The sequence below is a fragment of the Bos indicus genome, chromosome 10 (assembly GCF_029378745.1).
Source record: "Bos indicus isolate NIAB-ARS_2022 breed Sahiwal x Tharparkar chromosome 10, NIAB-ARS_B.indTharparkar_mat_pri_1.0, whole genome shotgun sequence".
Classification (NCBI taxonomy): Eukaryota; Metazoa; Chordata; class Mammalia; order Artiodactyla; family Bovidae; genus Bos; species Bos indicus.
In genome coordinates this window covers 87160840-87183833 of record NC_091769.1, presented here as the reverse complement: position 1 = coordinate 87183833, position 22994 = coordinate 87160840, and the positions used below count along the sequence as shown (strand labels likewise).

The following is a 22994-nucleotide window of genomic DNA, read 5'->3' as shown; positions in this document are numbered from 1 at the left end:
GAAGATAATTTTGCTTGTCCAGTTCCCTGTCTGTAGAGTCTGAAACAGCACCTGGCATGTATTACTACATAGTCTCTACCAGAATCTCATGAATGAACTTTCCCACCAGGGCCCAGCCTATGAACTGCAGCTCTGTGGCTACCACCCACACCAAATTTAGCCAGGTACCGGCTGGGGCTTCTCTGACATGAGCCAGTCTGGGAGAAACCAGAAAGGAACCCATCAATCCACCACATGAAGGAGGCCCACTCCATGCCTCCTCGCCGCCCCCTACCCCCCGACCCCACCATGTCTGCAGAAAACCACGCTTGGGTACCTGTCGAAGCTTGTCCAGTCTATCGGGCCTCTCGCATCATCTTCTTGGGAGGCCCTTGAAGTCTTGGGTGGGCTGGCTGGCATATAAAGAAGTTGTCTGAGAAGTAAACGGAGGGAGTCAAAACCCAGCCCCCGCGCGAGCTGCTGGCGGAAGACCTCCAAGGTTACCAGGGTCCCGAGGTACTTGAACTTGCCAGGGGTTAAGGTACTAGAAATAGACAGCCTTTCCTCCTTTGGGTTTCAGAATCTTGCAGGCTCAAGAAAAACCAGCCTGGACGGAAACTTCTCAGTGACCACGGGAATTATTCCAAAGAGGGGCCGTCTGGGCTAAAAGTGTGACTCTGGAAAAGGAGGAGACAGGACCCCAAAGCCCCTGAATCCCTGAGTTTATAATTAACAGACACGTGTTCTCTGCCTGCTCTGAGCCGAGCCCGGTGGTTCACCGGGGGAAGGGCACCTTAGTCAGACAAAATCACCCCCTAGTGGGTTTTTGAAGTGTTGAGCCTCTGTTTTCCTGAATTTTAATGAAGGGCTTTCCAGGCAGGATGAGAGCAGCACTCAGGGCTCCCCACAGCCTGGAGTGGACCTTGGCTAGCGGCCGCCAGCCTGCACAGGCCTGATCCGAAGTAGCACCTAGAAGCGGGCGGGAGACGTCCTGTCCTCGGATGGGATGTCTTGGGGAGAAAGAGAAAAACAAAAACAAAAGATGCCTCTGTTTCGAACAAGGGCTGGGCTCTGCTCCAGATCTTAGCATACGTTGGAAATAGGCGGTGATGATGCTTGGAGTAGGGGGAGAGCAGTGGAGATAAACAGCTCTGCGTCGGAAAGGTTGGGGGTAATCGGGGGAGAGGCCTGGGGTTCCCTGAGAGTTTTTGTGGACAACTCAGGGCTGCCGAGCTGCCCTCTGCTAATGAGAACGAGAAACAGGGCCCTGGGAACCTGGGGGGACAAAGGGAAACACGTGCTTTGGGAGCTCCAGGCCTGGGTTGCAGGAAGCAGGAGGGAAGGGGCACGCTATCAGAAGAGCCACCAAACCCTGACATGGGCAATGGGGTCACCTTATCGCATGTTCTGTGTGCTGTCTTCTCAGCTAAGTGGCCCTGAAAGCACAAAGGAGACAGTGCAATGTCACCAATGTCACTGACCATCCAAAGGGAGAAAGGTGTCTAGCCAGGCCCTCCCCAGGACCCCAGCAGGAAATGCGCCCTGGAGCTGCTGTGGCCTCTGTGAACGGAATGGTTTCCAGGCGCACAAAGCCTTCCCTTCCCCCACCTAGCTTTCCCTCATGCTCTTCAGCGATGGGGCGAGTTCCCATCAGTGGCTCAAAAGATGCCTTCCTTCAGCCTTGACGGATTTTTCCAAGAGGGCGGTGCAAACGAATGGAAGAGAGGGCAACAGAGCAAACGCAATTTCTTGCCACAGAACAATGCAATTTCTTACAAGAGAAAATATTTTTATTACGAAATAGTCCATATATAAAAATCCTGAGCCTCTTGCGAGCTTCTTTAGGTTTATGGCCTTTTCCTCAAGTCCAGAGCGGAGGTGTGCGTGTGCAGGGAGAGCAATCCCCCGGCTCAGGTGTGTGCGGGCTGCCCCACGGGGCCCTCCTTTTCTGTCTGCAGTGCGTCCCACTCGCTGAGGAGCTCGGAGGACACCTCCGTGTACAGGTGGTCCCAGTCCCAGCTGACATCGTCCTGCGGGGAGCAGCATCCTGGGGTGAGACGGGGGAGGCCCTCCCCTCGGGCATGGCCAGCCTCCCACCAAGGTCAGCCTTGGGGCCCGCTGCTCATGGCCGAGGGGCAGGACCTGCTGCTGCCACGTACCTCTCGAACCTCGTGCTCCGGCGCCAGGACTTTGGTGAGGAGCTTCAGGTCAATCTCTCCATCCTGTGAATGTCAGGGCAGGAGGGGGTATGTGTACCGTGGGGCTTCTGGACAATGACCTCTGGGGACCAAGTTGAGTGGGGTACAACTCTCCAAACCCAGCCCTGCAGGAACACCTTGTGAAACAGCAAACCTGTGGGTGGACCACACGGCCGCTGAGAGCTGGGGCGGACACCACGATGTCCTATGGCTGGGCACTCCTTGGGGCAAAGTGAACACCAGGGAGGGGCAGGCATGGCACAGCACATCTACTGATGCCAAGAGGGCAGGCGGGAGCATGGGGGAGACTGGCCCTGAGAGCACTGGGATAGGCTGGGTCCAGGGATGCTCTATACCCGAGGAGGATGCCTCTGGCAAAGGGATTGTCGCCTGGCAGCCTCAGAGCCTCACGGAGAAGGGGCTGCAAGGCCTGGGAGAAACTGAGAAATCCCCGCGGATGTCGATGGGCGCCTGCCCCTCTGTGTAGCAGCTGTCCACTCACCAAGGTCTGAAAGGCTGAGTACTTCATGAGGTCATTGTCCAGGTCACGGTAGGTCATCACTCGGTTCACCTGGATGCTGTGGGAAAGACAGAATGTGGGCAGGAACCGATGCCAGCAACGCTGCCAGGCCGCCGTCCCCAGAGCCTCCTGGGCAGCTGGGAAGGACCAGAATGGGGAAAAAGTGTGCAATAAATGGGAACCCTGGGATTGGGCCCGTCACTAGAGACGTGTGGATCTCCCCAAGGGGGCAGCATCACTGCTGATGGCGCCTGGCACGGTCCCCAGCCTCCCTCCAGCTTCAGGCGAATATAACATACCTGGGAGGGGCTGCCACCTGCAAGACGAAGTCTTCCTCCTGTACCTCCTCCAGGTCCGGAATAACAGGGATATCTGCAACCAGAGGGTAGGCAAAACTGTCAGCAGCATGACTGGGGATCTAGCCCACTTCCCCACTGATGACTCAGCAGCTTCAATACCCTGGCCACCGTGAGGGCTACAGGCTTTGGGTAGAATGGACACTCGGATGGTCTCTGGCCTCCAGCACCCCCACTCCCCCATTCAGGCTGGTGGAACTGAACTTGAGGTGTGCATGAGAATCGAAGGCAGAACTTCAACAATTTCCAAATCTCAGGTTTTACTACCCCAGAACCTGCGGGAATTAAAAGTTTCCTGGGTAGGGCCTGGGAGGCTGAATTTTTCCCTAAGATTTCTCGGCTGGTCCTGACATTTGGTCCATGTTAGGAGCCATGGGAGTAGCTCTCCAAGGAGAAATGTAAAGAAATGAGAAGTCCTGGACAGCCCTGGGGGGAAGCACTTAGAGGAGAGGAAGGAAAAGAGGAGCTGAGTGAGTGTGGCACGGTCAGAGACAGAGGAGTGGGGGACACGCTGTGTCACCAGGCGGACGTCTCCACGAGTGCACCTCCTCATGCCCGAGGCCCACGTGTGCATCAGCTCGTCCTAGTCTTCACAACCGTCACAGCCCCGAGCCTGTATCTGCAAAGTCACTTTCCACCTAATGATGTGACCTGGCTTCCCGGCAGCATCCAGGATCAGAGTCTCCATTCAAAGTGAAAGTGAAGGTCGCTCAGTCGTGTCCGACTCTTTGCGACCCCATGGGCTGTACAGTCCATGGAATTCTCCAGGCCAGAATACTGGAGTGGGTAGCCATTCCCTTCTCCAGGGGATCTTCCCAACCCAGGGATCAAACCCAGGTCTCCCACATTGCAGGTGGATTCTTTACCAGCTGAACCGCAAGGGAAGCCCAAGAATACTAGAGTGGGTAGTCTATCCCTTCTCCAGGGGATCTTCCCGACCTAGAAATCAAACCCGGGTCTCCTGCATTGCAGGCAGATTCTTTACCAACTGAGCTACGAGGGAAGCCCGAGTCTCCATTGGCCAGGTCTAATATCCTAAACAATGCTGATTCTAAAGATGACACTTCCCTTGCTGTCTCCTGGAGATTCTTCTTTTCTGAATTCTCTGTATGAGACGGACATACAGACACAGGAGGAGACAAGAGGCCATTCCTTTCGTCAATCTAACGAGCTCATGCAAAGGGAGAAACAGAGACGGCGCATCACTTAACAGCGGCAACTTGCTTACGGCAGAAAAGCCAGCATCTTCTTGAACATCCCAGAGAAGGACTGCCTTCTCTCAGGGAGTATCACTGACTGGCAGAGGGGGTTTCTTTGCTTTAACCAGTCTGCACAGAGATAAAAAGAGATGGGGCAGGGAAAAAAAAAAAGGTGAAGCAGGGAGAGACAGTCCTGGAAGTCCCAAACCAACTACGAATATTAAAAATTCCAGAGAGGCAAGAATAGTGAAGACACCCTTCCTTTTTGCTTCTATGGACTAAATTAACTTTTTTTTTTTTTTTTAAAAGAGATACAGAATCATTCCAAGAGCAGCTGAAAAGGACCCTTCCCACTTTCAGGCTATTCATTATTTAGACTTTGCAATGGTTCTAGTCAAGCTTAGCCTGAGTATATATAAATGTCAGTTCCCAGACTGGTGTCTTTATTACTGCTTCCGATGGCAGAGTTATAGATGTTGTACCTGGAAAGAGAGAGAGAGAACATGCGAGGGAGAGACAGAGACACAGAAAATAAGACGAGAGAGAAACAGACAGGCAGAGAAAGACAGAGAGTTAGAGGATGAAAATAAAAAGAAATGGCTGATAAAAGGGAAATAAAGAAGACGCACACACCAGCCCAGAAATAATGAATCACACTCTGCAAGTCCTCTATCCAGAAAGAAGCTGTTCAGAGGTTAGATGGTATCTCTCTATCCTGCTAGAGAATTGGATATGGAATTCTCTAATTTTCTATTTTTTATGCTAATAGAAATTCAGCTTGCTCTGAGCGGATCCAGTCCACTGCTGGCTGATGGCACCGTCCCTGAGTCTGGGGTGAGGGGCCTCCCAGGCTGGTGAGACCACGTGGGCCCTGCAGCCAGGCAGGGAGGAAGCTGGCCGAGCCATGTGCCATCAGCACCATGACAGGTCTGGTGTGAGACAGCAGGCTACTCTTGGCTCTGCTCGGCGTGGGGCCCAGCCTGAGATGAATATTCAGAAGCTGGTAAGAAAATGCCCCCCCTTTGCTGAGCTTCAGGCTCAGGATCGGGTCTTCCCCAGTCCTCCCTCGCTCTGCAATGTCAGCCTCTGGGCCCTGTCAACCCTGCCCAGCTTCTCCCAGCACCAAGTAGCTGTGCTTCGGCCCGCAGTCCGCTCCAGGTCCCCAAGGGCTTCCCCGTTCATCCCTGCCTCCTTCCTCCAAATGCACAGGAAAGCGAGTGGGGCTGGCCCCATCTGCGCCAGAGCAGAGGTCAGCGTGGGCCTTGGCAAAGGGGCCGCTTGGAGGGACGCGGGTGGCGCTGGCCACACAGTGGGGTCTCTCTCTAATTGGAAGCCTGGTGCCCGACAGAGCCCAGTGAAGCACCGGAGTGGGATGGAGCCAGCGATGACAGCCAGGCCGAGGCAAGCTGGAGCATTCTGGTGCAGCGACAGCTTGAGCTCGTCACTGCAGAGCCTGGCCATCCAACTCCCGGCCCCGGAGGAACAGGTGGCCGTGGAGCAGGTCTTGGGCAAATTTCAAAGAACTTCCTCATTTTACAGTTTCTGATGTACAGTCACAAACAAGGGCTTGCTTATGAATACGTGACACGTTCCCAACAGTTTCTGTCCTCTTGGCCTCTTTCTCTCCCCCTCGTCCCGCTCCCCTCTCTCTCACACACACATATCATGAGGAACCAACCTAGAAAAAGAAAATGGGCTTGAGAAATCAATCCGCTTCCTTACAAAATGACCTGCACGGAACGATGCAGCCGTGTCTGCAGTCAGCGATGGCTATGTCACCTGTAGGCCTGGTCCGGAGACCCGGTCTGATTCAGGGTGTCGAGTTTAACATCCCAAGGTGTATGCGACGATATACCTTTAATAACGATGATAAGAGGAATAAAGGACTCTGCTCCAGCACCAGTGAAAGTTCATTCTACTGACTTTAGTCTCATTTTCTTCCATGCTGCTAACAATAAGAATGTTAACAGAAACAATGGCCTTGTTAAGCATGTGGGCAGGACTCCTGTCTGGTGGTTAAGAGTGCAGGCACTGGAGGCATTCACAGCCTGGTTCCCCCACGGACTAGCTGTGTGACTTTACCCTCTGGATGCCTCAGTTTCTACGGCTGTAAAATGGGGAGCATAACTACACCCATTTCATATGTTGCTGTAAGGTATACATGGGACACTTTTTATAAAACACTAAGCGCTATGCTGGGCACCTAATAAATATTCTGTACTATCCTTACTTTCCTGACAGATAAAACACTGAGCATGGAAAGAAGCTATACGGCTTTATCCTCATTTTCGCATTTAATCCTGCCCATTTGCCTCATTTTCCAGAGGACACTGAGGCTCAGCAAGATGGAGCAGTTTGCGTGGAGTGAGGCATTAGGAACAGACAGAGCAGGCTTCCCACTCCAGTTCAACTGCAACCACCCCCGACTCCCAGCCTGTGCCGCCCTCAGGCTTTCTTTGCAAAGGTGCAGTGACTTCAAGCCGCTTTGGCTAGTGGAGGGGTGAGACGACCGCCTAGAGTTGGGACAAACTGTTTTGCCTGGAGACTCAGGGTCCTCTGTTTTCGGTTATTCCTCTGCCTCCAGGAACCATAACTAAGCTAAGTCTCTCCCTCACCATTGCCTACAACAAGGCCATTGGAACAGAAAGGAAAATGGACCAACACGCGAGAGCCCAGAGACTCCCTCCCCTGCTGGTCGTGTGGCGTTAAACCAGCCGTGACGAGGAGGAGGTGGCTGAGATACCTCAGACACCCCCAGGAAAGGGGCTGGCGAGGCAAGAGGGTTGACACGCCAGCACCCTGGGAGCGGAGCCCTCATCCTTGATCTTGGTCCCCAAAGAGGGCGCCCCCCCTCAACAGGTCACCTGCCACTCTCTTCCACTTGGGCTCCTTAATAACACGGGCCTTCCCTGCTGGGCTTTTGCTCTGGGCCTCTCAGGTCAGCCGTCTCATTTGCTGTTCACCTGCTTCTGGGCCCCATGTGGTGCCCAATTAGCCACACAGTGGGGAAACTGCATTTGTGTGACTCCATGGACTGTATGGTCCATGGAATTCTCCAGGCCAGAATACTGGAGTGGGTAGCTGTTCCCTTCTCCAGGGGATCTTCCTGACCCAGGGATCGAACCCAGGTCTCCCGCATTGCAGGCGGATTCTTTACCATCTGAGCCACCAGGTAAAAGTAACATCATATGTGGTAACAAATTCAAATGCTACAAATTCGAAAGTTTAAGATGGAAGACATCCTTTCCTTATATGAACCCCAGTCATCTCCCTAGAGGTGACTGCTATTAATCATTTCTCATATATGATTACTGAAGGGAATTTCTGCATATACAGCACGTTTGTCCTTTTAAAAATGTTCGCAAGTGGCATGTTACATATCCAACATCCTATGATTGATTTTTATCTTTCCTTTTCAGTGTACAGATTCATCTTATTCTTTTAAATGGCCATCTAGTATTCTATGGGTTTCCCTAATGGCTTAGATGGTAAAGAATCTGCCTGCAATGTGGGAGACCGGGGTTCAATCCCTGGGTTGGGAAGAGCCCCTGGAGAAACAAATGGCTACCCACTCCAGTAGAGTTGCATGAAGAATTCCATGGACAGAGGAGCCTGGCAGGCTAGCACTCTACTGAATGGATGCTGCATAATGCACTTAATTCCATCCAGAGAGAATCTAACTTGGGATTTTGAGGGGTGGTGTGAGGGGTGAGGGGAGGTCTCAGAACTTGGACAGAGCAGCTGGAGGACAAACAGCACTAAGCCAGGCAGGGGACAGCGTGCTCAAAGGCACCAGGAGACAAGGAGCAACTCTCCGAGGAAGGCTGGTGTGCCTGATGTGGAGGGCTCGGGAGAGCCGCACAGAGTAAGGCAGGAGAGAGGGCATCAGGTGCCAGGTGGGGAAGAACCTGCATCGACCAGCCAGGAGACACGCGCCTGATGGGTGCCTGCTACAGGCAAGACCCCTCCAGAGGCACGTTAGGGGCAAACCAAGACGGACTGAATAAGCATGAACAAGTTGCAGTAGGAGGGTCTATACACTTACAAAATGATGACAAATAAACAGAATAAGTAAAATGCACATCCCTTCCTTTGTAGATCATCTGGGAAGCCAAAAGCAGAATTCAGAGCTTCCTCTGTCTTTCCATGATACTTTATTCAAGGCCATGAGATGGACCTGATCACCTTGCTGTAGGTGGAGTAAGTGAAATTTTCCCTCGGCCTACCTCCTATTTGAGGGTGAAGACTGTGTCTCAGTCACTTCTGCATTCCCAAAGATGGGCAGACTAAAGGACAATCGAACAGAACTGACATCAATAAACATCTCTCAAATCTGAAAGCCACACCCGTAGAAGGATGCCATGTTTATTTTCTCTAGATCATTCCGGTTGTAGGATAAGTGCTATTGAGTCTCCGAGCTGCTTAAGCAGGGTTCATTTCACAAGAACAACCAAGAGCCATCCTTAGACACTTCCTGGGTTTGATGGCATCATAGCAAAGGCTTTGCCTTACTTGAGAGCTGCAAGGCCTGCTGGGAAGGGCCTGTGCATATACAAGAAACGATGGAGCAGTGGGGACAAAGTTACAGAGGAAGAGTCACTCAAATATGGTCCGTACGGACCCCTCGGCTTCCATCCTGAGGCTGGGTCACACTGTCCTTCACCAATCTCCCTGAGCTTCCTCTCGATCTCTGGTGTGCCCCAGTCTTTTCACTCCACTTTCTGGGAGTCCCAGTAAAGGCTTGTTGATGTACAGCAACAACAGTAGGAACTAATTCCAAAGGGAGAGGTTGCCAAATGGAAAACTCATTGATACCAGTACATCAGTCTGCCAACAGGCCTACCAACCAACCAACCACCAGATGAAACCACAGAAATAAATGAGGGGTGCTTAAATAAATAATAGAAATGTGGGAACACCAGCAGGATCAATTACAACTGATTTCAAAGATGTGAGAAGCTGCCATTTGCCCTGAAATCCATTCATTATGAATAATACCATCACACCGTCGCACTAAAATGCTAAGTACCCAGGAAGTCCCAGTGGGATCCTTTTTAGCCCCTGTGGCTTGACAGCAAGAAGCCTGCCTGCCTCTTGCAAAAACCCTGGCCCCAGGTCGCTGCGATGAGCCTGCCTTCACACCTGGCTGTCGTCTGCTTGTTTTGGTACAAGAACAGAAGGTGATTTCTTGGACTGGACTCCACCTGTGATGAGGGCACCCTGAGCATCACTCAGGCTCTTTCCCTGGAGCATAAATCTTCCTGCAGAGGAAGGAGAGAACAAAGGAGACACCCTGACCCGGGCCCTGGTCCCATCCAGGCAAGGATGGTGCAGGCAGAGAGCTGCTTCTCTCTGCATTTCTTTAGCTTCTACTCTGTGCTGATGGTTCTTGGTTGGGGATTTCTGAATGGGATTCTGTAGTTGTGGCCAGAAGGGTTTCTAGAGAGCTACATGAAGTCTCTTCTAAACTTCAGCACATTCTGATCCTGATGCCTTAGTAAACGGTACTAGGGTCGGCCTACCTGGCCTGGTCCTTCTAGATGCTGACTGATGACATCTGTCCCTCTCGCTTCACTCACTAACCTCACCCCGGCTCCGCAGGGTAGAGGACCCACAAAGCCCCACACAACTGCTTCTCCAGCAGTACCCCGGCCACTGCAGAGCACTTGTGGGCTGCCAAGGGCTCACGTCCACCCTTTATAAGGCACAGCCATGTTCAACAACCAACCCACCTGAAAGGGACCTGACACCCTGCAGGGGGGACACCCCAAGAAGAGCAGTTGAGACAACCCCCAATGGTGTGTTCAAAGTCAACAGACCTTCAACAGAGCTCAAGAGCTTTTGAAAGAATGTCCATGTTTCTAGGAGATGGCAACTTTAAGCCTGAGATCATTATCATTTTTCTCTGCAGCTGCAAAACTTTGTTTTACTGAATGCTGTTACCTTCTGCATCACGTATGGGGAATTTTAAACAGGCAAATGGAAGAAGGTCTGATTGAAGATGAAGTTAAGTGAAAGAAATTGGTCTCATTTAGCACATGACAGGATTCATCTGTGTTCCCAAGTCCACTGAGGTGGCATCATGGGCGTTTCATATTCATGAGCTGCTGCGACACTGTGTCCCCTCATTTACAAAGAGCCGTGTTCAGCAAATTCTGTCCCCGTGGACACTCCGTGCATTTCATGGTCTTGTCAGAGAGACATCAAACGCTCCAGTAACCAAATACCAGAAAATGGCTTTAATTAGTGGATCTCAATCGTATAAATAATTTTTTTTTCTAAGTGAAAAAATGGAGCATTTTTTTTTTTAAGGGAAAAGAAAAGGGGAAAGCAGTAGGCAACAGGCTTCAAACACCCGAAGGAACAAGGGGAAAGGATGCTCTCAGAGGAGCTCTGGGCCCCTGCAGTCCCTGGGTGGACTCGGGTTCCAGGGCAAAAAGGCACCTGCGGATCCTGGGCAGGTCTGCTTCATGAAGACCGGTCCCTGGTGAGTCCCCCTGACCCAGCTGGGCCGCTCGACCGGGAGGAGACGGGTGGCCCTCAGAGAAGACAGGCTGAACATTGTGACACCATTGGCCAGAGCGCCCACTGCAGGGGCTGAGAAACAGGTTCTGACTATGAGCAAAAGGAGCACAAGCAGGTCCCTGAGGAAATCAGTGCCAGGGACAGAAAGAAGATGCCCGTCTCCTGAGGGGCTGGCTGGCGGGGGCTGTGGGGGGCTTCATCCATATCCCACGTATGCTGAGAAGTCTCCGTGCTTCTACCCAACCAACCCCCTTCCTCGTGCTGCTGGGGAAGGAGATCACTGACTTCAAGATGAACATCAAAACAGCTGGTGTTGAACCTACGTGCAAAGCAGAAATAGAGACAGGGACGTAGAGAAGAGACATACAGACGCCAACGGGGGAGCAGGGTAGGATGGACTGGGAGGTTGGCACTGACGTATATATCAGCACGTTACTGTGCAAAGAACAGATAAGTAATGGGAACCTGCTGTATAGCACAGAGAGCTCTAGTCAACCCTCTGTGGTGACCTAAACGGGAAGGAAATCCAAAAAGGAGGGGATAGATGTATACATCCGGCGGATTCATTTCGTTGTATAGCAGAAACTAACACAACACTGTAAAGCAATTACAGTCCAATAAAGACTAAAAAAAAAAAAAAGAAAAGAAAATAGAGCCGGTTGCTCCGTCCAGCCCCCACACTGTGGCAACCGTCCTGGCTGACGCTGGGCCGTGAGAGCAGGGCTGGGACTGAGTCTGTGTCTGAGACCAGCCGGGTCTCAGCGGGTGTGGTGCTGGCTGGACGGTGGGCAGACGGGAGGCTGTGCTGAATGCTGACTCAGCTTGTGGCCTGCCTCAGGCATGCAGGCCCGGCCTCATCGTATCGCCTGCAGAGGGGACAGTAGCACGTTCCAGAAGGAGCCTGGAATGCGACACCCCAGGAGACTTGCCCGGTCATCGCAGCCAGTCCACCATGGGCTACGGGAGAGTCCCTATGGACCACGCGAAGGGTCGTTAACCAGGACTGACCCTTTGCAGCAATTAAAGGTGGTGCTCCTGACAGACAAAGCAGACCCAATGATGGTTCTCCACAGGGAAACGCCCCGTTCAGCCCAGGGGCCTAACACGGGGAAGGAGCCCAGTGTCACCTGAGAGGGGTGACCTCTAGCGAACGACTTCCCTGGTGGCTCAGGTTGTAAAGCGTCTGCCTACAGTGCGGAAGACCCAGGTTTGATCCCTGGGTCAGGAAGATCCCCCTGGAGAAGGCAGTGGCAACCCACTCCAGTATTCTTGCCTGGAAAATCTCATGGATGGAGGAGCCTGGTAGACTACAGTCCATGGGGTCGCAGAGAGTCGGACACGACTGAGCGACTTCACTTTTTTGATACACTGGTTACTACTTGAAGGAAATTAAAACAATGAACAGGGAGGCTCCCAGTTACTGCCAGCAGCTCTCGGCACTTCACGGCAGTTCCAGCTTTGATCCGGAGAGACGTGTTAAGGATGACGAGGGCTAAGGGCCTTTAAAGGTGAAAAAGGATGAAGCGGCTGGAAGGGATGGAAAAGGGAGGACCTCTCCGCTCTCTTCAACAAGGCCCAAGACACAGCAAATACCTGAATGTGACAGAGAGCGGCCTTCTCAGAGCCGCCACTAGAAGTGTTAGAAACCAGGCATATCTGATTCTATTTCATCCTCTTCGTGTTATGCTGGAAAAAAAAAAAAAAACAAGACAAACTACACTGCTTTTATTCTAAATCCTTAGGTTTTGTGTTTTTCCTTATATATATTTATTAAAAAAATGCTCCTTTGATCGGTGCCACCCGTGACACCCCCACATACGGAACGGCTTCTGAGCGGTTTCCTCCGTGCAAGGCCACTGCTGGTGACAGCCAGCTGGTTTTGATCACAGCCATTCCGAATCGGATTTTCATAAGATAGATGAGGAGTCTTACCGCTGCTCTCTCTCTTATCAGATGCGAAACAGAGGGGGAGGGGGGGCGACGGGTCCTGAGGGAACAGCCCAACAATCAAGGGCTGCCTGGTTCTCTCTCTGTCCCTCCGCTGCTGCAATTTTCAAAGGCGTTTGCCTCGGGCACTTTTAAATGATGGTGTCTCAATTCTGTAATCATCTTTCAAGAGCTTTCTCTTAAAGGGTCTTTTAGGTAAACCCAGTCCGTCAACCACACTTATGGACTCAGGAATCATTTTTCCCAATATCTGCCCTCCTGCGTGTGCATACGTATAGGCGAGTATACCCACACACATGGCAGACATCTGGGCATGTTTAGAAAGCTGGGAGGACCTAAACTGGAAAGGAAGACCCTACCGGTTGGCCATACCAAGTTCACATCTCGCTAAGGTAAGAGGGTCCCCTATCACCGCTTCCCTGGATTTCTGCTATACCTAGGCTTTGCTTATCTGCAGGTATTAGAAGGGAAGACTTCTCACACTGAGGCCCAAGTGACATGCTGAGTCCCAACCTCAGATGCACAATCAAGCCTGTTCCTTCCCGTCTCACCTAAGTGTTGTCTGACTGTCAGATTTCAAGACGAGTAAGGGCACCACGGCCACCTGCTTGGAGAATGCAGTCCCCAGGCCACAGCTGACTGTGGCTTTAGTTACAGACTATTTGGAGCAACTCCTACAAATCCATCTGTCTCTTTTAGTTGCAGAGAACACCATGCCTCTTCTCTATACAGTCCCCATCGCTTGAAACAGACATCCTATGGCATCGAGCCTCTATTTCTTTCTAATCACATAAAAATCTAAGGAGCCTAAGATGTCCCTGGGCAGTGGTTCGCACCAAACTGGCTTCGTCTCCTCTCTTCCTTCATCCATCATTCCTTTCACAGCTGTGTGGAGAAGGACCTGTGCTTCTCCCCAAAGTGGGACCGTGGCCCACAGTCACACCTAGGACTGTCTCACAAAGCTAAGTGGGATTAGCTTTGTCCTATCCCAATCCTCTTTTCTGTATTCGATAGGGAAAGAACCCAAGGAGTTACAGAATAAACACCCAGGTCTCCATAGCTATTTCAGGGAGGGTGAGCTCTCTTTTGCTTTTGTCAGTGCCTAATGTTGGAAGATTTATTATTAATCACATTCCTCCAAACAGACTACGGCACCGTGGGATGCTGACGGAGCCTTCCCTGTGTTCCTGGAGGAAGGTCAACACAGACTGCTTCGTTTACAACGGTTGTGCATGTGTGGTCCAAGGCTTGCTTCATCCTCCCCATCCCACCTCTTCAGACAGGGACATCCCAGAAAGCTGCTCACATGAACAAGGAAACTGGAGCCCCAGAGACTGGTCACTGGCAACTGCCTTTTGGGTAGAGATGTTCGTGCTGGAGAGTTTGGGAAGGCTGGTGTGACCCAGACATGGCAGGGGACCGCCAAGGGGCCTAGAGGACGCTGTTCCGGCTCTGCCAGTGAGCGGGAGGTCTGGTCAACGCTCCAGGCTGTGCTGGGCAGCTGGACCAGGGGAGGTAGGGGACAACTGAGGGGACAAAGCAGAACAACCGAAGTCTGGTCCAAGCTTAACTCTGTTTCCAAAACCTGCCCTGACACTGCCTTTTTGAGAGGCAAGGAGAACAGAGCCAAACCAGTCTCTACTAAGCTTGCTGAGTCAAGACAGTCCATCAGCTCCCAGATACCTACTCTGTGATGGCATATGTTTTTCCCATGGTGGGATCATGGGACCTTGAACACAAAACCAAGTTAAAACAATTTCTCTTGCCGCATTAATGAAACTTCAGGCCAATTCCCTGTAACTTCTCTGGTGTCTCATTGGCTCTGGGGACCAGCCCTGGCCAAACCCACAATGGGGAGCCGTGAAGTCGGCCACTGGGGCCTCAAGAGTTTCCATCTACTAGAGTTCATTTCCCTACGAGGAGTGTGGCTTTCACTGTCTATCATGGAAGAACCAAATCCAGACTCTTGCTGTGCAGAGCTGAACCAGAGGGCAGACCCAATCAGGAGTCAGGAAAGCTGGGTCCCAGCTCTGCCCCTGACCTGCTGACTTAGTGCAGCTATTTGTCAGCTCTGCTCCCAAGTTTCCTTATCACCAAAATGAGGTGCCTTCTATCTCGAAGACATCCTTATCTCTGGGGTGTCCACTGGAATATATCTCATGGTATAATTTTTAAAAAACACCTGTCACATTGGCCTGTGGAGCAGTCTTCCCCAGTATTCCAGCTAGATACACCACCTACGTGTCTGTAAGGCAAGCTGGGTCTTTTGTTTAGAGAATCACTGTATAGGGGACTGCCCTGGTAGTCTAGTGGTTAGGAATCCACCCTCCAGGGTAGAGGACCCGGGTTCAATCCCTGTTCGGGAAACTAAAATCCCACATGCCATGAAATATTGAAGGCCAATGTAAGATCCCTCATGCTGCAACTAAGGCCTCATGTAGCTAAAATAAATACTAAGAAAGGAGAATCGCTGTATGGAAAGTTCATTTTCTCTAATGCAATGAGCCTACACAGATCCCTCCTGTGGCCCACAGCGAACTCAGCTCCGTATTCGCACCTTATAATCTGACACCCCTGACTGGGGAATCTTTGACGTCCCATACAGCGTCTGAGATGTCCCAAGTCTCCGTGACGTCAATTTGCTCACCCTCAGCTGCGTCTCAAGGATGACGCTGGTGGGAGAGCTCCAACCAGAGCCCTCCACGGCCCAGGGAGCACCCTGTGGGGTCTCTGTTCTTCTAAGTGTTCCACACTCCCTGGTGCTCACACTGCCACCCTCATAAGACTCTCTTTCCTCTCACCCTAAAACAGGAGCTCCTCTCTGGAAGACCTAGCAGAGGCGCAAGAATTCCTTATTTAAAAGCAATCTCACGACTTCTTGGTGGTCCAGTGGCTAAGACTCTGCTCCCAATCCAGGGAGCCTGGGTTTGATCTCTGGTCAGGGAACTAGATCCCACATGCCACAGCTAAAGATCTCACTGCAACAAAGATTGAATGAACAGGTGAATATTTTAAAATGTAATAATAAAAAAGCAATCCCAATGGATCTGATAGAAAATAAAACATAAGATGGGGGAGGAATGGTCCAACCTGAAGGTTCTGTTCATGCCACACAGCTTTAAAGACCTAACTTCTCTGGCTTTTCTCTACTCAGCCTGGGTGCTGCTGACAAGACTTCAGAGAGAGAGGATCGGCAGAGCCGAGGACAGGGCCAGCAGGGTAATCTGAGAACCAGGAAAGGAGAGCAAAGCTGCATCAGGGCGCTGGGAAGATGAGTGGAGGCCAGCTTTCCGGATAAGCAGGCTGGAGAAACGAACCTAGCGCTTTGATGGTAAGGAGGAAGGCGCTGAGAGCAGGTGATCAGGAGTCTTGAAGGCCATGTCCCAGCTACAGCTCTGTCATTTACTAGAGGTGATGTTCTGGAGCAGTTCGGGCTGTCTAAAATGTTTGGGAATTTCGCATGCAGGTTGTTACGCAGAAACATTATTAAAGATTAAATTATATATTGTTGTTGTGACCCCATGGACTGCAGCATGCCAGGCTTCCCTGTCTTTCACTATCTCCTGGAGTTAATTAAATAGGGCTTCCCTGATGGCTCAACAGGTAAAGAATTTGCCTGCAGTGCAGGAGACACGGGAGACGCGGGTGTGACCCCTGGGTTGGAAAGATCCCCTAGAGGAGGAAACTGCAACCCACTCCAGTATTCGTGCCTGAAAAATCCCATGGACAGAGGAGCCTGGGGGCTACTGTCCAACAGGTCGCAAAAAGTCGGACATGACTGAGCGACTAAGCACAACACAACACAGCGTAATTAAACAAATTATATTAAAAACAAAGGTAATACTCAAAACTTGCCATTTTCTAAGTTTTATTGCATTTTACTTTACCTATGCTTATGAACTTATTTACATCCAATGGACTGTGCGTTTAGTCACTCAGTCGTGTCCGACTCTTTGCGACCCCATGGACTTAACTTTCCCCTATGGAGCCCGCCAGGCTCATCTGTCCATGGAATTCTCCAGGCAAGAATATTAGAGTGGGTTGCCATTTCCTCCTCCATCCAAAGGACTGGTGTGATGGAAACATGATATGCTGGTGTGCTACTGTTCATCTCTTCCCAGTTTTGTGGTCACTGGTGTCATGCTGGGAGCTTGAAACCAGCCATGGTAGGAGTATGTGTGTGTTCAATCACTGTAGCCCACCAGGATCCTCTGTCCATGGAATTTTCTTAGCAAGAATACTGGAGTGGGTTGCCATTTCCTCCTCCAAGGAATCTTCCTGACTCAGGGATCGGACCCTAGTCTCTTGGGTCTCCTGCATTGGCAGGCGGATTCTTTACCACTGCGCCACCTAGGAACCCAATGAGGACTTTGCCCCCTCCCCACCGCAGAGAGCTGGTTGTTAAATAAGTACATCTCTGTTTATTAGTTATGTGACCTCTGTTAGCTATTTAACTTCCCAAGGCTTCAATTTCTTTCCCTGGAAAAGGGTAACGATCACAGTGTCTCCTCGTAGAAATGCTGAGGACTGACTAGCATTGCAGGGAAAACAGCACAAAGCCTGGCTCTCGGCAAACACACACATTAATTATGAATCCCATTTTCCTGTAAGAAGGACTTCTTTTCCAATCTCACACCTACTATACTATAAACAACAGCAAGTTTAACAAGGCACAGACAGCAGACAGGACAGTAACTCCTGGGATTAATGAATCCCACCCCACTCCACCCCTGCCCTCTTTCCTGCTCTATGTTTAGCTAAAAGGAACCTGGGTTAGAATAGTTTTTTAAAAAAATCAGGGAGGCAGGACTTCCCAGGTGGTCCAGTGATTAAGAATCCACCTGCCAATGCAGGGCACACAGGTTTGACCCCTGGTCCAGGACAATCCCGCAGGCCATGGGGCAACGAAGCCCATGTGCCACAGCTACAGAAGCCCAAATGCTCTGGAGCCTGTGTGCTGCAACAAGAGAAGCCACAGTGATGAGAAGCCTGCGCACCGCAATGAGAGGAAGCCCGCAAGCAGCAACAAAGCCCCAGTGCAGCCCCAAATTAAATAAAATAAATAAATAAAATTAGGGAGGCAAAGGGACTAGGTTTGGGTACCACCTAAGAAGTCCAATGCGCTGTGTTAAGCTTAAGGAGTGAATGCCAATATAATGGAACATTCTGACTAAGCAAGAGAAAAGAATTGAGACATCAGGGTTCCAATTTATCCGCATTAAAAGAATTCTTCCCACTCTCTCTTTCTCCGCATGAAAACTGCTTGGGCTAAGACTGACTGCTGTTTGCAGGAGAATGGATGAAAGATACGGTGGCAGAATTAAGCAAGGAATGAGAAAGAGCCCAAAAGAGCCAGAGAAAGCCTGGGGACAGAGATGAACAGGGAGAGGGGCAACAGAGCAATAGCCTACTGCAGATAGCGTTTTTCTAATTCTGCTGACAGTCTGGCATCTCACATTTCATCCAACCTCATTGCTGGGATGTGTTCAGCCACTTTTACCTATTTTCCCTGTTGACATGGATAGAAAATTGAGCAATTACCCTTAAACTCAGAGCTCTCAGATCATCCAGATTGTTACACTCGCAGAATTAAGTCCCCAATTGCCCCTGGCTAAAAGTGGCTCAACTCCGCCTGTCCTTTAGGAATTACACACTTTTGGGTTGGCCATGGGATTTATTATTCCTGAGGTTTTGAGGTATTTGATTCTGTCAAAACTGGACCCCAGGATACAAAGAGCGCCACCCTCTCCAGTGAGAAGGCAGCATGCCCCAGAGGCGTGGGAGCTGCCAGGAAGAGTTATTGAAAATTCCACCTGCAGTCCTGGATGACGCCAAGATGCGATGGTTACATCCAAAAGAGCTAATTCTTTTTTTCAGAGCTCCTGTTTTCAGAGACTTTCCACTTTTTAAACCAAGTTCTTTCCTAATTTGAATTTACCTGGGAGATAAGCTTTTTGAAAGTTGAGTCCATATCTAATTGTGTTTTCAGAGATTCTCTCAATCTGAAGACTGTTCATCTTTTCTAAAGACAGAGTTCTTCTCTCCCATTTGTGTGCTGCTCAATGTTTCAAGTTTTACTATTCCTCGGAGTTCAGTTTCTGAGAGCTGGATTTTAGAGCTCGAACAGCCCTGGGAATTCTATTCTCTGATGCTTCTGGTGTCAGAGAGGTGACTGGACTCTGCGCCTGCTGGCTCCTCTACCAGGGTTCCCCTAGCCCCCAGCACCCACCCCGCTTTTGCTGGCAACTTCTGCATGTCCCCCAAGTTTTGACATTTGAAAGCCATTTCTTCAGAGAGGTCCTCCCTCCTCACCCAACCCAAATCAGGTCTCCCCATCATTCTCTTTCATGGCACCCGACTCTTCCTTCAGCAGACTAGACTACAATCTGTCCATACTCATTTAATGCGTGATTATTGGCTTAGTATCCCCTTCCCCGACTAGACTGTAAGCTGCATGAGGGTAAGGACTGAGAATGTCTTCTTGTACACCATCATGCCCCCAGTGCCAGCCCCAAGCATCGTGCATAGAAGGTATTCAACAAATGGTGGTTAAAGAAATGAATAAGTGAATTACCTGCCCAGTATCACCTGTAGAGACTGGATCCAACTCTATTCCAGATGTGAGGCAAACTAAAAAGTTGATTCTAAGAATAGGGATGGATAATTAAGCCACTAAAAGGAAGGTCAGCCATCCTACAATTTGGGGACCCTGAGATCATTTGGGGGCTCTGGCTGTCCATTACAGGGCTTTCCCCATGGCTCAGCGGTAAAGAACCCAATTGCAATGCAGGAGACACAGGCTCTATCCCTGGGTCAGGAAGATCCCCTGGAGGAGGGCATGGTAATCCACTTCAGTATTCTTGCTGGGAACATCCCATGGACAGAGATGCCTGGTGGGCTATAGTCCACAGGGTCACAAAGAGCTGGACATGACTGAGCAACTGAGCACAGAGCTGTCTACTATGGTCTCCACAACCACGAATCCTACCTTCCCTGAAGCACTTTATCGGTTCTAGCTGCGAGCCTACCCAGAATCAGCAAATTAGATGACTGGCAATCTTCAAACTTCATGAAAGGCGGTTTACATAAGGATGTCGAATACGAGTAGTTGAGAATAGCCCAGAATCAGGGCTTAGATCTGCAGAACCAGCTTCTCTCCTGGTGACGGTGAACTCCTCATTCATCCTCTAAGCAGAGTTACTCCTGATGCCAGGTGGCTTACCGTGGAAGGCTGTGCCCGTTTCTCTGCCTAACCTAATCCTATCTAGCCTACAGGACCCAAGCAAGTTCTACTTTCTTCCTGAAGGGCCGGCAGCCCATGCTTCAAAGCACTTAGCAAGGAAATCACTAATATAACAATAACCACTTGTTAACTCTGCCACTCACTACACTGCTACTTTAGTTACTTAATCCTTGTCTGGATTTTCATTTTTCATGTTTTGTCTCCTTAACAAAGTTCAGTGTCCCTTTAGAGCAGAGCCCTCCGAGGTCTTATGTTGTTGTTTGCTGTCGTTCAGTTGCTCAGCTGTGTCATGACACTTGGCGACCCCATGGACTGCAGGGTGCCAGGCTTCCCCGTCCTTCACTATCTCCTGGAGTTTGCTCAAACTCATGTCCATTGAGTTGGTGATGCCATCCAACCATCTCATCCTCTGTCACCCACTTCTCCTCCTGCCCTCAATCTTCCCCAGCACGAGGGTCTTTTCTAGTGAGTCGGCTTGTCGCATCAGGTGGCCAAAGTACTGGAGCTTCAGCATCAGTCCTTCCAAAGAATATTCAAGGTTGATTTCCTTTAGGATTGATTGGTTTGATTTCCTTGTTGTCTAAGGGCCTCTCAAGAGTCTTCTCCATCACCACAATTCAAAAGCATCAATTCTTAGGTGCTCAGCCTTCTTTATGGTCCAAATCTCACATCCATACATGACTACTAGAAAAATTATAGCTTTGACTATACAGACCCTTGTCAGCAAAGTGGTATCTCTGCTTTTTAATACACTGTCTAGGTTTGTCAGAGCTCTTCTTCCAAGGAGCGAGCATCTTTTAATTTCATGGCTGCAGTCACTGTCTACAGTGATTCTGAAGCTCAAGAAAATAAAATCAGTCACGGTTTCCTCTCTTCCCCCATCTATTTGCCATGAAGTGATGGGACTGAATGTGTCATGATCTTAGTTTTTTGAATGTTGAGTTTTAAGACAGTTTTTTCACTCTCCTCTTTCACTTTCATCAAGAGGCTCTTTAATTCCTCTTTGCTTTCTGCCATTAGGGTGGTATCATCTGCATATCTGAGGTTGTTGATATTTCTCCCAGGAACCTTGATTCCAGCTTGTGATTTATCCAGCTTGGCATTTCACATGATGTATTCTGCATATAAGTTAAATAAGCATGGTGACAATATACAGCCTTGACATACTCCTTTCCCAATTTTGAACCAGTCCATTGTTCCTTGTCCAGTTATAACTGTTGCCTCTTGACCTGCATACAGGTTTCTGAGGAAACAGGTAAGGTGATCTGCTATTCCCAACTCTTTATGAGTTTTCCACAGTTTGTTGTGGTCCACACAGTCAAAGGCTTTAGTGTAGTCAATGAAGCAGAACAGATGTTTCTCTGGAATTCCCTTGCTTTTCTATGATCCAATGGATGTTGGCAAGGTCTTACAAAGGATTTACAAATCGCTTCCTAAAGGCCTACTCCAACTTGAAGATGCATTTTGTTCTGTTTGTACAATGACGTTTAAAACTTGTCATTATTTAAAATATGAATTTGACAACTTTCAGGTCATGCCATCTCCCCTCCAAGCTCACCACAGGCCTCACCATTGTTTATGGTCAAACACGCCTGCTGTTTCAAGTGTTTATATTATCTGCTGAGCCCCTAGAAACATTTGAGTTCACAGCCTGCCTTGGTCTTGCAAACAGTCCCTCTGCAGTACACTCTGGTTAACCAACAGATCCCCACACCACCTCTGCCCAGCACTTACTCTCTGCTTCTCATTTAAAAAACACGTCTCATCCCAATAGCTCCTTCCTTTCTCTGTTTTTCTGTTCTCTTCCCTCAGAAGCCTGAGGGAAACATCAATAAACAAGAGGATGTGTTTCTCTTCTCTCCCTCAGCTTCTTCCCCAGGGAAGGAGGAGGAGCACCAGGTATCAAGAGAGATCCAGGAATTCCCTGGCGCTCCAGTGGTCAAAACTCCATGCTTCCAATATAGCGGATGCAGGTTTAATCCCTGGTCTGGAAAGGAAGTGAGTTAAGAGCATCAAGAGGAGGGAATGAAGGAGGAAACAGACAGAGCTGGACTCCATCTTAGGCCAGGCTGCGAACATTAGGCTACAGGCATGGTCACCCGCCCAGTGGACTCTGAACTTTCTGCCTGGTGTCTGTAGGAATGGCATACCCATGGAAAACCAGACCCCTGGATAAAAGGGCCTCAGGACTTGTACTTGGACTCTCCCTTGCCTAAAAGAATATGCCAATTATCTCTGTAACAAAGTGGTAAATTCCATTATGTTTATGAGGATATGACCCCAGGCCTATTGATAAATATCCACTGTTTATCTAGTCTTGTGACACATGAATCATGCGTTAACTTTGATCCTATCTCTCTTTTACCTTGTCCAGACTAGTTTCAAGGAATCTGGGGAGGTGGGTTTGAGCAAATACACTTAGGGTATATGAGGCTTCCCTGGTGGCTCAGACGGTAGAGCGTCTGCCTGCAATGCGAGAGACCCAGGTTCAATCCCTGGGTTGGGAAGATCCCCTGGAGAAAGAAATGGCAACCCACTCCAGTACTCTTGCCTGGAACATTCCGTGGACTGAGAAGCCTAGTGGGCTCTGTGGGGTCGCAAAGAGTTGGACATGACTGACGCTTCACTGGAAAGTAAGATCCCACATGCTGCTCAGTATAGCCAAAAAAAATAAAAGCAGAAACATCTTTTGAAGAGTGATCTAGGGAGGCTGAATGATGAGAAATATATCTCAAGAGACATGGCTCCTCAAAGTCTACATAAAAGAAGAGGAGGAAAGAAGGCCGGGCATGTCTCACCAGACCAAAGAAACCTGGAGGGCAGGGACTGTCTCACTCACCACCATTTCCGAGACCTGGAGCAGCACTGCCCACAGGAGACGTTTCATGAAGACCCCCTGGCTTTCCTCGGTGAAGGTTCATCTCCAAGATGCTCAGAGGAGGCCCTGGACCTTGGCTCCTCACTTCTATTCCTGGTAATTCATTTTCTCCTTCGAGATGGCTCGTCAATCACACAGCCCTACCAAGT

At 49.9% G+C, this 22994-nt stretch overlaps 1 protein-coding gene across 1 annotated transcript in view; it reads right to left on the bottom strand.

Moving 5' to 3' along the window:
* Positions 1-1747: 1747 nt before the first annotated feature.
* The window catches only part of IFT43 (intraflagellar transport 43), a 103872-nt gene continuing 82625 nt past the window's right edge, over positions 1748-22994 (bottom strand). Inside the window, exons 6-9 of the mRNA XM_019969291.2 lie at positions 2997-3069; positions 2680-2755; positions 2139-2201; positions 1748-2009 (exon numbers count right to left, since the gene is read on the bottom strand). Of these exons, the coding sequence (XP_019824850.2) occupies positions 1890-2009; positions 2139-2201; positions 2680-2755; positions 2997-3069 (332 nt within the window). The 3' untranslated portion in view covers positions 1748-1889. The remainder of the gene's footprint in view (positions 2010-2138; positions 2202-2679; positions 2756-2996; positions 3070-22994) is intronic.